At 46.8% G+C, this 20,928-nt stretch overlaps 1 protein-coding gene across 1 annotated transcript in view; it reads left to right on the top strand.

Annotated features, from left to right (window-relative positions):
• RRP15 (ribosomal RNA processing 15 homolog) overlaps positions 1–15,902 on the top strand; it is a 39,920-nt gene extending 24,018 nt beyond the window's left edge. Inside the window, exon 5 of the mRNA XM_044290639.1 lies at positions 14,363–15,902. Within this exon, the coding sequence (XP_044146574.1) occupies positions 14,363–14,530 (168 nt within the window). The 3' untranslated portion in view covers positions 14,531–15,902. The remainder of the gene's footprint in view (positions 1–14,362) is intronic.
• The last annotated feature ends 5,026 nt before the right edge of the window (positions 15,903–20,928 follow it).

A 20,928-nucleotide genomic window follows, 5' to 3' on the forward strand; every position in this document is an offset into this window, starting at 1 on the left:
CTGCAAACAGAGACGGAGCTCACCACCATATCGGATACCTCGCTCTCCCCTCTCTCCTGCACCGAGTCCACTGCAGGACACGGGCTGGGCTGAGAAGAGGGGCTAATACAGTGAGCCGGCCCTGCGGTCGACCCGGGGGTCCCAGGGAGGGGGGTGTATACATATCTTACCTGCTCCTGGAGCTTGGTCTTCTTAGCCTTTTTCTTTCCTTCCCCAGCCGTCTCCGGTGGCAACTCATCACCAAAGCATAAGTCCTGGAAACGCACTGGGGACTCCAGGAGCTGGATCTCCTCCACTAGGGCCCCTCCCGGGCCGCAGGTCTCATACTCATCCCCCGAGCCGCAGCTGGGTGACCTTGCTATTTGGCGTGCAGGGGGCCCACTGTACGGAATCTGCTCCTGCAGGCTGCCAGGTGGATCTTGCTGGTCATCATCATCATCCTCCTCCTGCACGACTGGTTCCTTCTCCACCTGGCTGTCAGGCTGCTGCCCCATCTGCCCCTTCTCCTCCGCCATCTTCCGAAAACGTTCCTCGTTTAGGAGTTTTTCCTTAAACGGGCCGCTTTTATCTCGGAGTACAGTCCGCCTTTGCTCAATCTCGCCAATGTCAGCTTGTAGCTGCTTTATTTGGCTCTCCAGCCCCTGCTTCTTCCTCTTTGGGGCCACTCCAACACAAGACCTCAAGCCGCGCAGCTCCTCCCGGAGCCTCCTCAGGGTCTTAGTCGCGTCTTCGTACTCACGGAGGTGGCTCATGACCCGGGATCCGTAGGTGGAAATGGACTCCCGGGCCCTCAGTACGCCCCAGCCTTCCTCCTCAAGATCTGCTTCACCTCCGTGAACACTCGGCTTTTGCTGGGCCCCGGAAGGGCCACTCTCACCCATGCTGGCATTCGGGTCCTCCTTAGCGGATCCAGCCTTGCGGCTCTTCCTACTACCCTCAGACTCAGGGGAGACAGAAGCCACATTACTGCGACTCCTGCCAGATCTTCTTACCCCTGAGTCCTCCATGCAGGCCAAACGCTGGCTTCTCCTGTCCCCTGAAGGCCTGCCGCTGGGAACAGGAGCCTGGGGCTTGCTTCCCTCGCTCATGCCTGAGAACCCACTCTCCCCCTGGGGAGGAGAGAGCCGGCCTCAGGTGGATAGATTTTCCTCCAAACGCTCAGGAGCAGCAGCAGCAGCAGCAGCTACACACAGCCACAGGCGACCACACCCACAGGTAATCACAGCTCAGGAACAGCTGGTCCAGAGCTGCACTCACTATTCTGCTGGTGGAGTCACTGTGTACATACATTACATTACTTATCCTGTACTGATCCTGAGTTATATCCTGTATTATACTCCAGAGCTGCACTCACTATTCTGCAGATTTATTGGAAACCGTGAAAAATCTTTGCCAAAGTGGTCTACTGTCATTGTAGATATGGAGTCTTCTCCCAACTAAACAACAATGACTGAATCCATAAGGGGTTATATTGCAGGGTCTTCCATGTTTGTGAGGGCTTCACTGTTCAGAGTTTCTAAGATCCGGCTCCTTTAAACCCTGAACAAACCTGAAACCTCTGACATCTGGGGTTGGCCTCCAGCCTAAGGAATCTTTTGTCGTGATGGTTTGCTACAGTGCATCAGCGTAGGTAATGGTCCAGGTTTTGTAGCTCTGAGGCAGACTCGACATAATGGTAGCTAGTGTTCTTTCATTCACTGACATCCAGCAGTGGATACACAGATTCATGTATTGCATTAGGAAGTTGCAGAGCTATATACTGTTGGACAATTGAGCTTTGAAACCCTTTAGTAAAGTGGGAGCCTGCGTAATGAATTAGTGTACACTCGGCGGCTCCGGCTTTATCTACATTCGCCTTCCCCGTGCACCTTGAAAGAGTTTATTATGAATTGTGCCGTCTCGAGCTTTGGATTTCATTAACTTCATGGTTTTTACAATCCGCGCTTCACATCTAGAGCCAAGAGACCCTGACTGCATGTTCATCAGGATCACATTATATGAATGCGTACCTCCATCACGTAGCACTTGAGCTAATTTGTAGAATTTTTTCCTTACAATAGCAGGTAGCAGCTTTTTTTTATGTTTTAGGTATTGCGGCGGTTTATGTGGCTCTGCAAACGCAACGCCGCTTCTGGTGCTACCAAATGACCACCCCGGTGTTGGCTGCTGTTTTTTGCGCCCTGTCTTCATAAAACATCCGGAGTCTGCTGACTGGCTGAGGGAGAACGCCCCGCTATGCTCTTGCTTTCAGGAAGCTACTTATACAATTCCTTAAAGGGGCTGTCCAAGATTTACAGTATTGATGACCTATCGTGACTGTCGGCAGACTCGGCACCCCCGGCGATTAGTGGTGCGAGGAGGCTACGGCACTCTGGAAGTGCTTAGGCCTTTTCATGTGGCGTCACGTGGCCTAGTCAAGTGAAGTGATCAGCTGTTTGAGGAATCCACAACCCCCACAGTGGACTTCTCACCATTCACTAAGCACAGCGCCGTCCATTTGATGGTGCCTGTGCTTGGTATCGCAGCTGAACCTCATTCAGTTGACATGAGCTGCGCCCAGGCCATGTGGCCGATGAACGTGATGTTATGTGGCCTAGGAAGAAGCCTTCCTAGAGTGCTGTGGGCTCCTCGTACAGCTGATCGCCGGGGTGCCGAGAGTCAAAACCCCCGCCGATCTCATATTGATGACCTATCCTGAAGATAGGTCATGAATATGTAAGTCCTTCAGAACCCCTTTAAGTGTTGCTTCTCCTAAAAGTTTTCCATGGTCAATTTCGCCAACGTATTCCGCTTGACTGGGACAGATTGTCACCAGTCAGATCAGTCCCTGTAGCCGACGGTTCTCTCAATCTAACGTCCTTATTTCAGACCCATATGCACACACACCAAAGCCGATTTTATATAACACCTGTGTGAGAGGAAAAGGAGACCGCAGAGGAATCCACGTGGACATGGGAGAACGCGCAATTTCCACGCAGATGTCTATTGTTGAATTCAAACCCAGAACTGAGTTGAGCCTAATCTGTAAGACTCTTTGGTTTGGATTGTGATCTCGCAGATGAGAGAACCAGAAACAGTCAGATGCTAACTCCCGTTCCGATTTCCATATACACTGACTTTATGGCGTGCGGCGGTTTTTGTTCTTTGTATTTCCGTACCAGTTCACCTGAGTCTCGAACTGGGAACGGACAAGAATGGAGCATGCTGCAAGTTCTCGGCACCGACTAACGGATCGAAATTTCTGCCTGTGAGTTAGGGCTGAGTCCCTGCTTCAGGGTCTTGTAGCAGAGAGCATCTCTCTCTAAGGGCTCTTGCCGTGCGTGGAAATCGCTGCGTGAAAGACAGCCAAGCCGCGCTCTGGACAGCAGAGACGCAGAGCATTAACATGATTGATAATGCTCCGTGCCTCTCCGCGATCTTTTTACTACAAAATCAAGGTTACAACTTTATCACGCAGCGAATTCCACGCACGGCATCCGCTCGTGTAAGAGTCCTAAGGGCTCATGCCGTGCATTGGGGATTGCAAATTGTGGTCGGCGCTGATGGATGCAGACACATTCAAATTGAAGGGGTCTGCGATCCGTCTGCAACGCAAAAAAAAAGCACAGTCTATTTTTTTGTGGTGCGGAGGCATGGACCCAAATGCTATGGAAGCGCTCCGTAGTGCTTCCGTGCCTTTCCGCTCCGTGCCTTCCAGATTGAGAACCCATTCAAGTGAGTGGGTCCATATCTGTGATACGGTGCGCACACGGCTGTTGCCCGTATATTGCGGACCCACTGTTTGCGGGCAAGGCCAGCACATAGTCGTGTGCATGAGCCCTAACACACCAGTTACATGGACGACATTATTTTTTTACTGGGAACGATGTAATACTTCATTTCACCTGCGGAGGAGCTGCCGAAAAGTTGAACACTTGCTGCCATGTTCCTTCATAGATCCCTGTGATCAGCTTTTGATTGGGTTTCTCTTTTACCAAAAAGATTCTTAAAAGTAGCAGCACTTTTCATCCCCATCCAAGTTTCAGGTATCAGAAGCCTCCAGACAAACTCAATTTTGTGTGCAAACCGCAGAATCAAACAGATAAAATCCAACCTGTCCAATGAATGGAGCCCCTGCCCATCCTTCTTCCGCTTCTTTTCCAGAAGTGCTGTTTACATGCTGTTCATATCTTCAGCGTCATCCATCTGATGAGTATTTGCCTTATGTGCTCTGCCCCTTTACCCATCAAGTGCAGCGTAGAAGTTTTTGAATGGCCATATGGTGTTCATTATATTTGGGACTGGGCCAGCGTGCTCCTTTCATATCTTCCAGTGTTTTATCAAGGTATTACATTATCCTTATTCAACCTATTGCTTTTTTTTTTTTTGTGTGTGTGTGTCGTTGACTTTCCCAGGGACTTTATTCTGTTTTTTCGGTCCGCGGCCTTTCATTTATTTGTTGCCCTTTGGGGGAGAATGAATCAGATCAAACGCACGAGTACTTGCATAGCTTGTTTGCCAAGATCTCTGCTCTAGAAATCATATTTGTGGGGTTTATGAAGTCACTTCCATCGAGGAGGGTCATACATCTATCTGAGCGTTTTCATGTCGTGCACTGGGTCTACTTTATAATAACCTGGTCTCATGTTGCTCGTGTTCTTGATGACTTGGTTCTTGGCTACTGGAAAGCTTAGATGTTAAATCCTCCTGCTGACTGGCTCATCATTTTCTTGAGGTTTGCTGGGACACTTGAATATGAATCATAAAAACCACAAGGTTCCTTATTTTTAAGAGCATTGTTTTTCACTTCCACCCCATCTAGAACTAAAAAAAGCTTAAAAAAAAAAAAAGGCTGAATTTTGGTTTTCTGCACCTTCTTGCTGAGACCCTGCATTATGGGTGAAGAGTTTCTGCTGCTCCATTTTATAGGGTTAATGGAGACAGTCGAGTACAGTGCATGGCTTTTTCCATCAGACCCATAGACGTTGGATGGAGCAGCAGGGTACATGCTTGCTGACCACTTCATTTGAACTCTTCCTCCCTGCGGTCTTGCTCATTCCAGTGTTCAAAGGGGGAACCCAACAGGTGGAACATGTAGTCCACAGTTCATTTTATAGAGGAGATGTTGAGCACAGTCCTATAGGTAAGACTGTCCATCATTGAGTAGGAGCACCAACTGGACTCCTAAACAAAAAATGAGCAGGAATTTCAATCAAATTACAAGCTACCATATTTCTCACACCATAAGACACATCTAGGGTTTTAGAGGAGGAAAAATAAGAGAACATCATCATGCCTCAGATCAGACCCCCAGTCGTCATCGGGCCTCAGATCAGACCCCCAGTCGTCATCGGGCCTCAGATCAGACCCCCAGTCGTCATCGGGCCTCAGATCAGACCCCCAGTCGTCATCGGGCCTCAGATCAGACCCCCAGTCGTCATCGGGCCTCAGATCAGACCCCCAGTCGTCATCGGGCCTCAGATCAGACCCCCAGTCGTCATCGGGCCTCAGATCAGACCCCCAGTCGTCATCGGGCCTCAGATCAGACCCCCAGTCGTCATCGGGCCTGGGAGAACCAGCTCTGCACCTTGACCCGTGTCCTGACACTGTACATTGTCAGGACACCACCTGATGAAGAACAGGGAGCATTAAGTATTTCCATTATAAGACTCTTAAAAACCATGACAGAAAATAAAATTTTAGAAAATCCAGATGCCACTCCTTCCCTTGGGAATTGGGGTGTTACTGTATTCAGGAGAAAGTGGAAAGTGGCTAGCAAATTGTAGGGGATATTCTCCTGTTATCCTTTGTGAAAAAGAAAGTTTGGGCCCAAAGCACCATTTTCTTGTAAAAACAAAAAAATCTAATTTTTTTTACCCCCAAGTATTAAAAATTCAATGAAACAGCTGTTAAGTGCTCACTACACCCCTTAAAAATTCCTTGGGTGGTGTAGTTTACAAAATTTGGTCACTTTTTGGGGGTTTTCACTGTGGGTTACCTCAGGGTCTCTTCAAATGCAACATGGTGCCCAAAGACCATTCCAGCAAAATCTGCCCTCCAAAAACAATATGGCGCTCCTTGCCTTCTGTGCCCTGTCGTGTGCCCAAACAGCGTTATACCACCACATATGGGGTGTTTCTGGTAATAAATGTTGAGGTTTGTTTTATTGTTAACCCTTGATGTGTTCCAGGAAAAAAATTGATTAAAGTGGAAAATCTGCCAAAAAATTTGAATTTTGATATTTCACCTCTATTTTGCCTTAATTGCTGTGGAATACCTAAAGGGGTTAGCAACATTTCTAAAACCAGTTTTGAATAGTTTGAGGGGTGTAGTTTCTAAAATAAGGTCATTTATGGGTTGGTTATATTATGTAATCCCCACAAAGTGACTTCAGAACTGAACTGGTTCTTAAAAAAGTTAACTTTGAAAATTTTCTTAAATTTAAAAAATTGCTTCTAAAATTCAAAACCTTGTAAAAAAATAAAATTACATTACTAAAATGATGCCAACATAAAGTAGACATATAGGGAATATTAATTAAAGGGGTTGTCTCATCATGGACAATGGGGGCATACCACTAGGGATCCGCACCTATATCAAGAACGGAGCCCCGCAAGGTGGTGGCTGGAGGACTTCGGTCCGGCCACCACCAAGCCGGCTCCCCATAGAAGTGAATGGGAGCGTACCGCGCATGCCCGACCCCCGCTCCTATTCATTCCTATGGGGCTTTTCGCCGCCCCATAGAAAATAAATGGAGGGTGGCTGCGCATGCGCAGTGCGCCCTCCTTTACTTGCGGTGCCCTGTTCTCGATATAGGTGAGGGTCCCAGCGGTGGGACCTGCACCTATAAGACAATGTTGTTTTTGTTTTTTAGTCCATAAAAAGGCGTAGCAAATGTTGTTCTTACAGAGCAGCTCTCTGTTTTGGGAACCACCCTCCATAACAGCCATATACCCATATGGTAAAAAGATATCCCCATGCATCAGCCCCTTTAAAGCGCTCATACACATAGTAATGGCACGTGTACAGGCCTGGGTGGCCACTAGTCCCTAAGAGTCCATATTTTGCTCTGTGAGGCATCATATCCTACCCTACAAACAGTTACAGGGGAACTGCTTCAAAAGCCCACCTCTTTGAGAAGACCACCCCATTATTCAGACCAGATTTCTTATGACAAATACTCAAATTCCCCCATGTATTACGCATACTGCCCATCTATTTGGAGAAGTCCATCCAAGTGGTCACTTATTTAGATTTTTGGCGGTTACCTGAGAAGTTTCACTGTATTTTGTAGTCATGCCATTGATCACGCCGTGAGGACTATACTGTTACCCATTCATTTCGGTATCAAATTATAAATCCCTAATGCATGGATCTAAAGTGTGGCCATGTACATAGACAGATCACCCAAAAATGTTGAAATAGAAAATTTGCAGCTCAGTCACTGGGTGGTCTCCCACTCACCCTTTTTATTGTCTCCCTCATTACTGGTTTAAAGGGCGAGGAAATTTCGAGCCTTTGCTGCCTGGTACCTCTTGACACTTAGTGTAAACAGAGTCTCCTCTTACCTTACTGCTCTGTATAGTCAGGGATTACATTCATTATCTGGTTTGTGTACATACAACCACATCTTACCCTGACAGCCGTCCTTTATGCTCCAGCAAATTGACACAGCTAATCAAACGTAAAAATACCAAAGTCTCCTCCTAAAGTATTGCTGCAAACATTGAGTTTATCAGGATCCTCGATGACCATAAGAAGAGTTTCTCCTGAATGCCCTGTCTCTGGCTCTTCAGCCTTTGTGATTGTGTCCATCCTTATGGCTGCTACTGGTGGCCGTCGTCATCTTCTCTTCAGTTCTTTCAAACAATTGTTTTTCCTTCTGTGGGATGCTCAAAACAAGATCAAACTTTACAAGGATGGTCCTGTCTGGTCTGATTATTTGCTTTCAAGGAATCTGTTTAAAAAAAAAAATTTGGTTCCCTTAACAATAAACTGGTGGGGGAGCCCACCAACAAATGTTCCCCTACTTTGGACTGGCCATGTCATGCACATTGGGTATTCAACAGCAAGATATACTTGTAGTCTGTCCCCACTTTGGCTCAAAGATAAGGCTGATGAATAAGGAACCCCCCCCCCCCCCCCCCAACTATTCCAGTTGCCCCACCATTATGGCATCTGAAGTGAACATGGGAATTTTTGACATCTACATTTTGCATCCCGGTAGGCACGGCCACACACTTATTCATTATATTGGACCCTCAAAGTGCCCGTTCCGTGAGACACCTAAGAAGACAATGTTTCAGGGGAGTTTAGCCTGTGGAGAAGTTTGATGCAAGTCCCTTCGAGACTGCCGAATGTCCGAGATGGTTTCCGTGGGTAGGAGAGCTATAATTGTACACATGGCTGACATTAATAAGAAGGCTTGTTCCTGCTCACCTCCCAGTGCAAACAGGGCAGCGATCAGCTGGAAAACAAGCTGATTTGTTGGCTGATTGGGTCTTTTATGTGGGCAGAAAAATTCTTGATGTTTGGCAGCACATTTCTCCATGTAACGGGAATGTGCTGACGAAATAATATGAACTTCATGGTGGATGAACGTTCATAGTTGCGATTGTTCATACCCCGTGTTCTTTCCACTGGCCAATGTGAAGGCTCTTTAAACGAGTGCCAATGGGGTACTCTGTATGGCCCTGCATCATTATGGGGATTCGCTCTGGTAGACGGGATAAGCGGACGCAGTATAGAGGCACCAACCAGTTTGTAAACCAAAAGTTCAGTGTTTATTCACACGTTAGAAAGTTCACAGAACAAAAAACCACTTTCAAGCAAAAAAGTCACCTTGCAGTCTTGGTGTCAGTTCACACCATGCGGCCTGTTCTGCCAACAAGAGTCCATCAGTAGGCTTTAGGCGGCCTGTTTCCCCTCCCATGGGTCTCAGCCCTCCACCCCGGCACAAGCCTCAGATCCCAATACAGAGATCCCCTCTGCATGAACCCAGTTGTCTTTTAAAGGCAGCTAGGTGTTAACAAAAACCCGGATCGGCACCTGCGATCCAGTCCGGTGTTTGACCCAACCTGGCAAGGCAGCGTTTCGGCTACAAGTGCCTTTCTCAAGGCTCTTGAGAAAGGCACTTGTATAGAGCCGAAACATTGCCTTGCCATATGGGTGAATAAAGTCATTTTATTTTTTGTTACAATTTTGGAGTGCTGCCCGCTTTCTATACCTTGTATATTGGGTGTGCTTATTCCCATTGGGCTGTGCTCCCAAGGTGGTTGATTACTTTCTTTTTGCTGGTGCTGCAATATATATATATATATATATAATCTCCTGTTCTTGAGGGAAGCGTTTCGAGTACGAGTATTGGGCATCTCACTCCACTGTTGGTTGCAGAAAATCTAATTGGATCCATATCGGCTTATCTGAGCGTAGCATTCCTAGCAGTGGCTTTCCCGTATTAGTGCCGGTGAATATGTAAGAATGAGGCATCCGAGAATGGCTGACAGGTGCGCAGTGCTACAGCCAAACATAGACCAAGATCTTTATCTTTGCTGTTTGTGTAGAAGACAAGAGGCGACCCTGTGTGTTTTATAGGCTGGCATTGTGTCAGGGCTCTGCAAAGAAAGGAAGCCTCTTTTACACAAGTTTATCACTTGGATTTCTGCTGTTTACAAGCAAATACCACGGCGTTATTAGTAGAGGACGGAATGTATTGTGGACGCTTTACTAGAAGAACGGACAAACCGGCACAAATGATCTTCTACGAGGCCTGTAATTCTTGCTTTGGACCCGACTCATCCTTGCATTACATGGCCAGTTATTTCAATGGCCACCCTGTAAGGCCTTGTATCCCCTGCGGCGGCTGCTTCAGAGGAAATGTTTGATCGAATGCGGCCGACCTTGGCATTAACTGATGATTTATGTAGGTGTGAGATGCCATACCTGTAGCTTTAAAGGGGTTGTCCCATCTGGAGCATTTATGGTATATCGATAGGATGGGCCATAAATGTCTGATAGGTGTAGCTTCCACCTCTGAGACCCAGTCCTATCTCAAGAACCTGACCCTACCATGAATGGAGAGCACACTGCGCATGTTTGGCCTCCTCTCTCTTCACTACTCTGGGACTTCTGAAAGTAGCTAGTGACTAGTGAATGGAGATCAAGCTGCGCATGCATGTGAGATTGGAGCTGGTACCAAAGGTGGGCCCCGTACCTATCAATATGCCATAAATGTCCCAGATGGAAATTCCCCTTTAAACTGATGGTTTTGAAAAGTAAAACTCAAAAAGAAGACCCGTATAGAAACCAGTATTGTCCAAATGCACATTGTGATATGTCTGCCCCAAAGATAGAAATGACACGGGGCCAACTAAACACAAAAACAATCTGGATTATTCTTGGTTGCATCATTAAACAGTTATAATAAAACTATGTGGACAACATAAGCATTATATATATATAAAAATTTTTGTTTTTTTGCATTACTTTTTTACGTATATTGGTGCAGTGTAAACAAAGGTCACACATTAGGATTTTACCATGGGCGGCCCTTTGGAAATTAAGGGTCCTTTTACATGTGAAGAATAAATTTGGTAGAAACGACCATCAGTCCACAATTCACTGAGTTGGGCCTTCACAGTGACTTTGGGCGGCCGCAGGTCAACTAGCCAAAGACCGCAGTGTAGCGCTGCCTGCTTTGCCACGGATGAAAGTGAATGGGGTCGCCTTGCACAACAATTGCAAGGAATCGGTGAACTCTCGTGATATGTAAACTGTGCACACGCCTGCACATTATCTCCCTGCCTCATTTGAGGGGTAAATGCGAAGACCCTCACCTGCGAGTCTTCTCATGGACATATTTGAAATGGCGGTTTGCAAGGCTTCGCGGATATACTCTGCAGGTCTTTCGGTCACTCAGTATACAGTGTTGCAGGCCAGTTGGTCCTTCTTTGTTATCTGGCTCTTTACATTTGCAGTGAGCCACGTGGTGGCGCTCTTGTATCACATGGTCTCGAATCCTGCGCCGTGAACACTTTGGCAAGCTGTAGGTATTATTTAAGCATACGGTCGTTTGACATATCTTTATGAAAGGCCATAGGAATGCTATGTATACAGATTACATGCTTCATTGAAAGCGCTTCTTGATCCGCAATCTGCAATGGTTTTAATCTCTAGCCTCACACATAACACTGGTCACAGCTGTATTCTGCTGTATGCGGCCATTATTGCTGTGCGTGTGCCAGTGATTAGAGGGTATGTGCTGGTAACCAGACCTGTCTGTGCTCTCCTGGCATGACTGCCTTAGCAAAATACTCATGATCTTCATAAAATCACAATTGTGGAGCAGCTTTTCTGAAAACACTGCAGAGTACTGTTCCTCTGTTGTTCATCCTGGTAATGTCTGAATACGTTGACAACTTTCTTACCCTTCACCTTGTAAATAAGGTGCATCCCTATACACTGACATTATCCAGTCACTGCTGACCGTGTAGGACACACCCGATCGACAATAGAAATGGTAACGCCTAGTTGACAACTTCCAGGCGGAATAACAGAGCGACCACATTAGAGTTGTAAGAAAAAAACACTCCTTAAGGCTACATGCACACGACCGTTGTGTGTTTTGCGGTCCACAAAACACGGATGGCACCCGTGTGCGTTCTGTAATTTGCGGAACGGCACGGACAGCCATTGATATAACTGCCTATTCTTGTCCGCAAAACGGACAAGAATAGGACAGGTTATATTATTTTTTTTGCAGACCACGGAACGGAGCAACGGATGCGGACATCACACTGAGTGCTGTCCGCATCTTTTGCGGCCCCATTGAAGTGAATGGGTCCGCATCCAAGCCACAAAAACTGCGGCTCTGTTCCGGACCAAAACAACGGTCGTGTGCATGAGGCCTAATTGTTTAGATTATAGCTGTAATATTTTATGAATTGATGGGTACCTGTCAGTTTGGTTTATTAACCTTTTATATTTTGATCTACTCTATTCCTATATTTTTTTCTCTACCTGCCAACCGAATGGCCAGGCTCTTCCTGGGGTAACGCCTGGTTTGTGCTCAACAGTCAGACGTCTCCCCCTCTCACAGCATGAAGTCTCACAAAGAGAAACTGCAGTCTTTTGTTCTCCTGTAGACAGGCTTTTCAATGACTGAGGTTTGTGGCGACAGCACTTATAATGCTGTTCTAACACCTCTCCCAGGGCAGTTTAATTACATCTAATAGCTTCAGTCATGCAAATTGCAATCAACATCTTCTATGAGGTCCTTGACCTCATGGTGATTACGATGGACAGATTATGCTGGCAGAGTCACTAGTCACTAGTATTGAATGTCTGAGATTTCTTGTACAAGTCGTGTCGTTCTAATTGAGAAAGCCAGTTGGATAACCAGCAAAACATCTTCAGGAGAAAATGCAGTTCAGTTGTTCTGACTTACTACTGATTTGTGACCCGGGTGGTTTCTAAACAGGATAAATGGAGTAAGATCTACAGTATCTATCCATCTATCTCTTATTGATTCACATGTGCTGCTAATGTATGCATGCTTACAGGAGCCTGTATAACAGTATTACATTACAGCTGTTGGACTGTATACCTTACCTGCCATCCCTGGTTCACTTTTACTGAATGCATGTGTTGATGCCAAGTACATTCCTATCTGCCACAAACATGTGGTACCACTTATGTGGGGGAGTGGATCAGCTGTGAAGGTCAAACATGGCTGCCCCCCTAGTGCAAATGCATGAGAGTGCCTGTCAAACGCTTAGAAACATCAGATCGGTTCCCGCTGAAGCAATATTAGGTGGATGGATGGAATATGTTTTGACTCGGGCACTTGCACACAAGCGTTTGTGCCCGTATTGCGGACTGCAAACGGCAGTCCACAATGCACGGACACCTTCCATGTGCACGCCATTTGGGGATGCAGTCCCATTGACTTGAATGGGTCCGCGATCTGCAAGAGACGCTCCGCACCGAAAAAAAAAAATAGGACATAGAACGTGGGCTTCCAATCCGTGCCTCCGCTCCACATCCATAAGTGCCCGTATATTGCAGACCCGCTGTTTGCGTTCCACAACACGCGAACGGGACACCTGTTCCAAATTTGCATAACTCAGTCTTGCAAATAAATACATGAAACTATGTAATATAGATCATCAGAGGAGGACAGCTTCTACCTCGCTTTCTGTAGCCTGTAGTCCTGCTTTGCCTGTCTTCAGGTTTTCAGTAAATGTTCAGAAACCTCCTTTATTAGGCACGTTTTACACTTGCGTTGGGCACAGCCTTCTGGATCTGTCTCTGCCAGAATTCCGTTATTACCTATAATGGGGTTCGGCGGAGATCCAGCCGAAACTCTGCAAACATCGGCCGGACGATTCTCGGCATCTTTGCCGGGTTGCGGACGAATCTCCGCTGGCCCATTATAGTTAAAGGGGCCGGTGAGTATCTGGTAGTGTCCAGCTGTGGAGCATCCAGACATCTCTTGCAGGCTGCTCCCTACCGGAACAGCCTGCCAGGGATGTCAAAGGGCTAATTCAGAAGGCAGTGTTTTGCGGTCCGGAAATTGAGAATCTGCAAAACGCAAATAACGGCCTGTGTACGTTCCACATTATTCTGCGGAATGGACAGAGCCAGCACAATATAGAAATGCCTATTTTCGTCTCAGATTGCGGACAAGAATAGGACATGCCCTAAATTATTTACAGGGGCCACGGAACGGAACTATTGATACGGACAGCACACAGTGTTCGTTCTGCATCTTCTGCGGCCCTATTAATATGAACGGGTCCGCGCCCGTTCTGCAAAATTCTGTACATACGGCTGTCTGAATGAACCCTTACACTAGCTCCCCGTAATAATAAAAAAATCGCTCTGCACCCAGTTGCACACTTGGTTGTGATTTATTTCACAGTTCTCCAAGGAACCTCCTGTTGCAGCCATTGTCGCCATGCTACAGTGCAATTGCCGTGTTGATCCAGGACTACATCACAGCTGTCCGATTGTCAGAACAGAATGTTACATCCAGATTCCTATGTGGATTGCAGAAACCTTTAAAGGGAAGCTTTATCTAGCTTAATGTAGTAAAAAGTAGATTGGGAGGAAGGGGATGCAGCTGCAGGTTGTGTCTGTGAGGCTGCATGCTGTGAGAGGGAGGGGGGAGATATCTGCTTGGTTCAGGCACACCTACTCCTCAGCCATTTTTTTTTTTTTTTTTTGTCTTTTTTTTTTTTACCCTGTCTGTGCACAACTGCTTACTGTCTCCTTGCGTAAGAGCCGTCACAATGACGCGCTTTCACTATAAATTGGGCATGTCCCATCCGTCCATGCAGATGTTGCGTCTTGACATTAAATTTTGTATCTCTATTCCTTTCAGGCCGCCGCAAATACACGAAACGCATCAGACTGGAACATCCTTCGCGATGACTTCATGATGGGAGCGTCTATGAAGGACTGGGATAAGGACAGTGATGACGGAGCGGTGGACACAAAGCCGGAACCTAAGGTCAAACGGGAAGAGAGTGGAAGTGATTCCGACAGATAACGCTGCACCGGACGGAGAGCTAAAGATAAAACCTTATCTCTCTGCATCCGACACGAATAAACTCTTCATTCTGTGAATGCATAACATTTTTGACATTACACAAATGCCTTTTTGTAAAAAAAAAAAATATATAAAAATATGTATATGGAGAGAGAAAAAAGCGTTTTGTGTTTTTCTCTCGGACTTGACAAGTCCTTAATCCTGAAAATTTCCGAAAGGTATAATTTTTCAACTTATTTTTCCAAAACATCCCGTGCAGTCATAACAGTGGCATGTGCCCAATAATTGTGTGGGCGGGTGCCAGAGGTCGCCGGGTTTGTTTGTTTTTAATATCGATGGGCGTGTTTTTTTTCCCTCCCATGACCCCTCGTCTCCTGGTGGAAGATGGGGGTAATACACTTGCGGACATCACCTTGTGTGGTAGATGTGTTTGAAATGTCTACTGGCAGTGCGAGGAGTGCCTGGCTTGGCTTGAAACAGATTCCAGCGCTGTGCTTCAAATTATCCTGCATGAAAGTAACTGCTTGGCGTTCACTAATGTCTCTCCAAGGTTAGAAGAACAGAAAACAGCTTGACCTGCATTTATCAAAGGATGCTACGGTTTCCCTTTACAATTGGTACCTTTTGGGGGGGGGGGGGGGGGGGTGCAACTGAGCCGCTGAGGTTTTGCCTTCAGCAATGATGTATTGGAGGCTTGCAGTTCTTTGATGTCCATTAAAAGTTTAACCCTAAGTCTTTCTGTTCTTCATTTGCCATACAGTTGCATACAGGCAGTTGCTACAGGAAGCTGGTTGTAGTAGTCAGTGCGAAGATTGACAGGACAAGTTCCTAGCCCCTGTAGATTGACGACTAGATTTTACCATTCCCCTTGCCGACCTCTAACACTGTACTGGCAGTGCTCGGAGTGTGAAGAGCAGGGATCGTCAACCTTCGCACACTCCAGCTGTTGTGAAACTACAACTCCCAGCACGGACCCTTTAACTTCTGTGGGGGTTCAGAGAACAGCCACACAAGTGTGCATGATGGAAGATGTAGTTTCACAACACCTGGAGTACCGGAGGTTGCTGATCCCTGGGGTAGAGACTATTGGCAAGGCAAATGGTATAACCCAGTTCTAAGTTAATTCATGTATTTCCAGTAGTGATAGTAGGGGAATGGCACAATACAGAGATTCAGAAGGAATTGCATCAGCATAGTTTTTTTTTTTTTTTTTAGGGAATAAAAGTATTTGCTAAGACGTGTCAGTAGAACTGGCAGTGTACACAGAAGAGCCGACAGATCCCCTATACTACACCGCACAGGAGAGCCGACAGATCCTCTATACTACACCACACAGGAGAGCTGACAGATTCTCTATACTACACCGCACAGGAGAGCCCCTACCGCACAGGAGAGCCGACAGATCCTCTATACTACACCGCACAGGAGAGCCAACAGATCCTCTATACTACACCACAGAAGAGCCGACAGATCCTCTATGCTACACCACACAGGAGAGCCGACAGATCCTCTATACTACACCACACAGGAGAGCTGACAGATTCTCTATACTACACCGCACAGGAGAGCCGACAGATCCTCTATACTACACCGCACAGGAGAGCCAACAGATCCTCTATACTACACCACAGAAGAGCCGACAGATCCTCTATGCTACACCACACAGGAGAGCCGACAGATCCTCTATACTACACCTTACAGGAGAGCTGACAGATCCTCTATACTACACCGCACAGGAGAGCTGACAGATCCTCTATACTACACCACACAGGAGAGCTGACAGATCCTCTATACTACACCGCACAGGAGAGCCGACAGATCCTCTATACTACACCGCACAGGAGAGCTGACAGATCCTCTATACTGCACCTTACAGGAGAGCTGACAGATCCTCTATACTACACCGCACAGGAGAGCTGACAGATCCTCTATACTACACCACACAGCAGAGCCGACAGATCCTTTATACTACACCGCACAGGAGAGCCAACAGATCCTCTATACTACACCGCACAGGAGAGCCGACAGATCCTCTATACTACACCGCACAGGAGAGCCGACAGATCCTCTATGCTACACCGCACAGGAGAGCCGACAGATCCTCTATACTACACCTCACAGGAGAGCCGACAGATCCTCTATACTACACCTCACAGGAGAGCCGACAGATCCTCTATACTACACCGCACAGGAGAGCCGACAGATCCTCTATACTACACCGCACAGGAGAGCTGACAGATCCTCTATACTACATCGCACAGGAGAGCTGACAGATCCTCTATACTACACCACACAGGAGAGCCGACAGATCCTCTATACTACACCACACAGGAGAGCCGACAGATCCTCTATACTACACCGCACAGGAGAGCCGACAGATCCTCTATACTACACCGCACAGGAGAGCCGACAGATCCTCTATACTACACCGCACAGGAGAGCCGACAGATCCTCTATGCTACACCGCACAGGACAGCCGACAGATCCTCTATACTACACCGCACAGGAGAGCTGACAGATCCTCTATACTACACCGCACAGGAGAGCTGACAGATCCTGTATACTACACCGCACAGGACAGCCGACAGATCCTCTATACCAGGCATCCTCAAACTGCGACCCTCCAGCTTTTGCAAAATTACAACTCCCAGCATGCCAGAACAGCTTACAGCTATTAGTCTACAGCAGGGCATTGTGGGAGTCGTACTTTTACAACAGCTGGAGGGCCGCAGTTTGAGGATGCCTGCACTTTACTCTTACCCTTATATACAATTATATGGCTGCTATAATAATGCGCCTATGTACAAGGATATATATTATAATACTTAGGCTACTTTCACACTAGCGTTCGGGGCTCCGCTTGTGAGTTCCGTTTGAAGGCTCTCACAAGCGGCCCCGAACGGATCCGTACAGCCCCAATGCATTCTGAGTGGATGCGGATCCGCTCAGAATGCATCAGTTTGGCACCGTTTGGCCTCCGCTCCGCTCAGCAGGCGGACACCCGAACGCAGCTTGCAGCGTTTTCGTGTCCGCCTGGCCGTGCGGAGCCAAACGGATCCGTCCAGACTTACAATGCAAGTCAATGGGGACGGATCCGTTTGACGTTGACACAATATGGTGCAATTTCAAACGGATCCGTCCCCCATTGACTTTCAATGTAAAGTCAGGAGTCCCCATCAGATCGGAGTTTTCTCCGATCCGATGGTATATTTTAACTTGAAGCGTCCCCATCACCATGGGAACGCCTCTATGTTAGAATATACCATCGGATTTGAGTTACATCATAAACCTCAGATCCGACAGTATATTCTAACACAGAGGCGTTCCCATGGTGATGGGGACGCTTCATGTTAGAATATACTGAGAACTGTGTACATGACTGCCCCCTGCTACCTGGCAGATGCTGCCAGGCAGCAGGGGGCAGACCCCCCCTCCTCCTGTAATTAACTTATTGGTGGCCAGTGCGGCCCCCTCTCCCTCCCCAGTATTAAATATGACCAGTGCGGCCTCCCCCTCCCACCCTCCCCAGTATTAAATATGACCAGTGCGGCCTCCCCCTCCCTCCCTCCCTCCCCAGTATTAAATATGACCAGTGCGGCCCCCTCCCTCTATATTTATTGGTGGCCGGCCAGTGCAGATTCCAAGTATTATGACCAGTGCGGCCTCCCCTCTCCCCCCCCCCCCCCTAATTAAAATCACCCCCCCCCCCCCATCATTGGTGGCAGCGGAGAGTACCGATCGGAGTCCCAGTTTAAATCGCTGGGGCTCCGATCGGTTACCATGGCAACCAAGACGCTATTGCAGTCTTGGCTGCCATGGTTACTTAGCAATAAATACAAGCATTATACTTACCTGAAGAGCTGCGATGTCTGACCGGCCGGGCGCTCCTCCTACTGGTAAGTGACAGGTCTGTGCTATAGGCAATGCGCCGCACAGACCTTTCACTTACCAGTAGGAGGAGCTCCCGGCCGGTCAGACATCGCAGCTCTTCAGGTAAGTATAATGCTTGTATTTATTGCCAAGTAACCATGGCAGCCAAGACTGCAATAGCGTCTTGGCTGCCATGGTAACCGATCGGAGCCCCAGCGATTTAAACTGGGACTCCGATCGGTACTCTCCGCTGCCACCAATGATGGGGGGGGATGATTTTAATTAGGGGGGGGGGGGGGGGAGAGGGGAGGCCGCACTGGTCACAATACTTGGAATCCGCACTGGCCGGCCACCAATAAATATAGAGGGAGGGGGCCGCACTGGTCATATTTAATACTGGGGAGGGAGGGAGGGGGGAGGCCGCACTGGCCACCAATAAGTTAAATACAGGAGGGGGGGGGGGGCCCGCACTGGTCATATTTAATACTGGGGAGGGAGGGGGGGGGCCGCACTGGCCACCAATAAGTTAAATACAGGAGGGGGGGGGGGGTCTGCCCCCTGCTGCCTGGCAGCATCTGCCAGGCAGCAGGGGGCAGTCGTGTACACAGTTCCCAGTATATTCTAACATGAAGCGTCCCCATCACCATGGGAACGCTTCTGTGTTTAGAATATACTGTCGGATCTGAGTTTTCCGAAGTGAAAAATCAGATCTGAAATAAACAGTTATGCAAACGGATCCGTTCTGAACGGATGCAAGCGTTTGCATTATAGGAGCGGATCCGTCTGTGCAGACACCAGACGGATCCGCTCCTAACGCAAGTGTGAAAGTAGCCTTATCCTATGTACAAGAAGATAACTAAAATCACAGAGAAAAAAACATCCTGCACGATATGATAAATAAATATGCAGATGTCCATGGCTACATTTATGAGATTTCTCTTTATGAGAAAAAAAAAAATCAGAAAAAGCCAGCATTATATATAGATTAAGCCCTCACTCTGATATGATTAAATCCGAGACTCTCAGCCAATATATTTTGAACAAAACACATCTGTGCCCTCCTACCCCCGCCAATGTGGTCTCCGTCAGTAAGGTCCTACTCTAAACCTACCTATGCCATTGGGCATCTATGTTCAGCAGAGCGGACCCTGCACATATAGCCGGGGACAGATGTGTTTTGATCAAAATATATTGGATGAGAGTCTCGGATTTTATCATATCAGAGTGAGGGCTTAGTCTATATATAATGCTTGCATCTATTGTATTAGTGCATTATTATCAGTTTTTCTGTGATTTTTATTTTTTTTACATAAATGTAGCCATGGAAATCCATGGAATTTTCTCTGATTTTTGCTTAGCTTGTAGTATACACTTGAGAGAGTGGCGCCTTCAAGTGTGAATGCGCTTCTATTATCTGGGGAGTAGCATTCTTGTGCACTCCCCCCTATTCCCTATTAAAAAGGCGGCCTTGATTATATAGCTGTGCGTGCTCCGCCTCTTATTGGTTGCTTGATGCACATAGAAGTGACTAGGAGCAGAACAATATCACTACTATAATGCCTCCTATGTACAAGAATATAACTACTATAAAACTGCCTCCTATTTGCAAGAATACAACTACTATAATACTGCCTCCTATGTACAAGAATATAACTACTATAATACTGCTCCTATGTACAATAATATGACCACTATAATACTGCCTCCTATGTACAAGAATATAACTACTATAATACTGCCTCCTATGTACATGAATATATCTACTATAATGCTGCTCCTATGTGCAAGAATACAACTACTATAATACTGCCTCCTATGTACAAGAATATAACTACTGTAATACTACCCCCTATGTGCAAGAATATAACTACTATAATACTGCCTCCTATGTACAAGAATATAACTACTATAATACTGCTCTTATGTACAAGAATATAACTACTATTATACTGCCTTATATGTACAAAAATGTAACTACTATAATACTGCTCCTATGTACAAGAATATAACTACTATAATACTGCTCCTATGTACAAGAGAGCTGGATTGGTCGTACCTACTAGACATGCCACTGGTGAAGGGGACCTCTTTCCTACAAATATTAAGTTTCCGTAAGGACATCAAGAAACTTAAGATACCTTCCCCCCATGATACCCCGTTAACTTGGCTTGAAGAGCAAGTGGGGACACCCTTTCCTGCTTCAAAAGCTCTATCCAAAATGTGTCCCATATCTCTGTGTGGGAGACAGAACTTTCCACCAAATTCTCAACCCCTGAGAGAGCATCTATAATGGCCAACTCTCACTGCTTTTCACGCTGTGTAATAGTATAGGAAAACTCCTTCAAACTTACAACCAGATGGTATAAAACACCTGTATTTCTCCGTAAATTAGACCCAACCATCTTGGATATGTGTTGGAGATGCGGCACTGAACCGGGATCACTATCCCACATTTGGTGGAACTGTCACAAAATACGTTCCTTTTGGCTTCAAGTTGAAGCTACTATTAACCAGGTGTGCTCCCCACG

This window comes from Bufo gargarizans, chromosome 4 (genome assembly GCF_014858855.1).
Source record: "Bufo gargarizans isolate SCDJY-AF-19 chromosome 4, ASM1485885v1, whole genome shotgun sequence".
Lineage (NCBI taxonomy): Eukaryota > Metazoa > Chordata > Amphibia > Anura > Bufonidae > Bufo > Bufo gargarizans.